This window comes from Salvia miltiorrhiza, chromosome 6 (genome assembly GCF_028751815.1).
Source record: "Salvia miltiorrhiza cultivar Shanhuang (shh) chromosome 6, IMPLAD_Smil_shh, whole genome shotgun sequence".
Classification (NCBI taxonomy): domain Eukaryota; kingdom Viridiplantae; phylum Streptophyta; class Magnoliopsida; order Lamiales; family Lamiaceae; genus Salvia; species Salvia miltiorrhiza.
The window spans coordinates 24,606,783-24,608,976 of record NC_080392.1 but is presented as its reverse complement, the minus strand read 5'-3'; the positions used below and the strand labels follow the sequence as shown (position 1 = coordinate 24,608,976).

Genomic DNA, 2,194 nt, shown 5'->3' with positions numbered 1-2,194 from the left:
ACTCGAACCTGTGACCTCTTGGACAACAGGCAACCACCCCATCCACTAGGCCATCCCAAGGGGACAATGTCACTAATTTTTATAACAGACATAACAGCTACAAAATATAGTGTCATTAATGCATGATTTTTTTTATTTTATTTTTTGTAGTGGAAGTACACATGTATGATAAAAATAAATGTCAAATAATATCATTCTTATCTTTGAAACACAAAGAAATATACTCATTGAACTAAGTCCTAAGTTATTAGATTATATTTTAAATCATACAGCACTCAATTTTTATATACAGAACACAAACACAAGCCCTCTGACTACTCAGGTGGATGCAGCATAACTTTCGATTCATTTGTAGGAGAGGTAAATAAAATTCAAAAATTCGTATAACCGATAAAAATTTGTGTAACTTGAGGAGAACTAATCCTATTTAAATTATATATATATAAAGCACAAATTATGTACTCGACTTGTGATTATGAAACCTTCTCAACACTCCATCAATGGCGACGTGGAACGCATCTTTGACAGTCCCATCTTCACCACTACTGTAAACAAAGTTGGGCATCAGACTAATCAACTTCTCTCTCTTCCTCCTCACTTCATCTCTGCTGTATCCCTCCAACACTTTCCTGATCGACTTCGTCCCATTCCGCACCTCTCTCCGGTCTATAAAAACCGAAAACTGGCCCGGTTCGTCGCCCAAAAACCACTCATACTGATCAGAAATGCTCCTCTTCCAGAAAAAAACCGGTATCGAACCAGCCAGCATGCAGTCGAACGTCGACCGCCGCGTATATGCATCGCCCCTCGGCTGCAGGCAGAAGTCCGACGCCAGGAACGCCTCCAGAATCTCCGACGTCCCGTCGTAGCACCGGGTCCCCGAGCAGTCCACGACCCGGCAAGAATCAGACTCATTGCGGCAGTGATTCTGTAGGATCGCCCGGAAATCGCCCTTCACTTCTCGCTTCCCGCCCACGAACGTGAACCGGCTGGTCCGGTTCCGGGTCCTCACGAACTCCATCCACTGGACCAGCTCCCGGTCCGACCGGGGATGGAAGCCGGTCGGGTAGGGCACGCTGACCTCGAGTGGGTCCCAAGGGTCCCGCTCGACGCCAACACGGAGGACGCGCTTCATCAGCGGCATGTGGATGAAGCCCGACCCCCAGTCGTCGTCACGCGACCGCCGGAAGTCCCACGTCATCCGGCCGAACATGAGGAAGTGGTTGGCGCCGCCAGAACGCCGCCATGGGGGCTGATCACTCACCCACCGAAGCATCTCCGTGCACGGCGCGTCCCGCTCACGCGCCGTGTAGTTCGTGAAGAGGTACTTACCCACTGCGAGGCCGGCGTAGAACGGAATGTAGAACGCTGTAGCCGACTCCGGCTCCGTTGTCCGACACTCATGCCGCAGCATTCGTGAGTGATAGAGGACCTCGCCGGCGAACATGTCCGTCCAGTACCACGCCGGAGCGAGATTCTCCGGCACCGCAGCGGAGGCGGCCCTTGGGCCGAGGCCGTTGTTGGAGACGGCCTTGCAGCGGGAGTGCCACGGGTCCAAATCATCGCAGTGGTCGAGCAAGTCTTGGTTGAACTTCGCCGGGAGGTCGTACACGTAGACCGTGCCGTATTTGCAGCGGCGACCGTGTTCCGGCGCCGGAATATTCTTATGCTGTGTATCTTGATGAAGTAGTGATGCTGGTTTCGATGGAGACCGGAAAAGGAAGTGTATGATGAAAACTTGGAAGATTATAACTAGGAATAATTGAGAGCATTTGAAGAAGAAGATTCTATAATTTGTGTTTTTGGGGGAGAGATTCTTTGGTTTTTTGTGGGTATGAAAATGAGGGGTTGAATGATCTAGCATAGTTGAGATTTTTGTTAGAGAGATTGGAAATATGAAGAAGCTAATGTAAATTTAAGGGAAAGTAGGGTTGTGTGAGTACTGATGAAGTCAATGAATAAATAATAAATCGAAGAAATGTTCATAAATATACGTAGGTATATAGATAAAAGAAATGCAAAGTTGGAAGTCTACTCTTTGGTTACAGATGTACAGTGGTAAGATTAATTATAATTTAATGAAGGATGAAACAGAAAATAAAACAATCTAAACCAAACTAAAAGAAAAGTTAATATGATCTTACACTCTAACTTTTGAACTTTATATCCCTTAAAAATAAACAATCAAACAGTG

General features: G+C 46.7%; 1 protein-coding gene across 1 annotated transcript; it reads right to left on the bottom strand.

Annotated features, from left to right (window-relative positions):
- Nucleotides 1-227: 227 nt before the first annotated feature.
- LOC130988936 (xyloglucan galactosyltransferase XLT2-like) lies at nucleotides 228-1,974 on the bottom strand. The gene has a single exon (XM_057912927.1). It carries the CDS (start codon nucleotides 1,862-1,864, stop codon nucleotides 455-457), a length of 1,410 nt encoding a protein of 469 aa, XP_057768910.1. The 5' UTR covers nucleotides 1,865-1,974; the 3' UTR covers nucleotides 228-454.
- Between the last annotated feature and the right edge of the window lie 220 nt (nucleotides 1,975-2,194).

Excerpts from the sequence above, each read along its gene's own strand:
- LOC130988936 (XM_057912927.1), bottom strand. The coding sequence starts at position 1,864 with ATGCTAGATCATTCAACCCCTCATTTTCATACCCACAAAAAACCAAAG.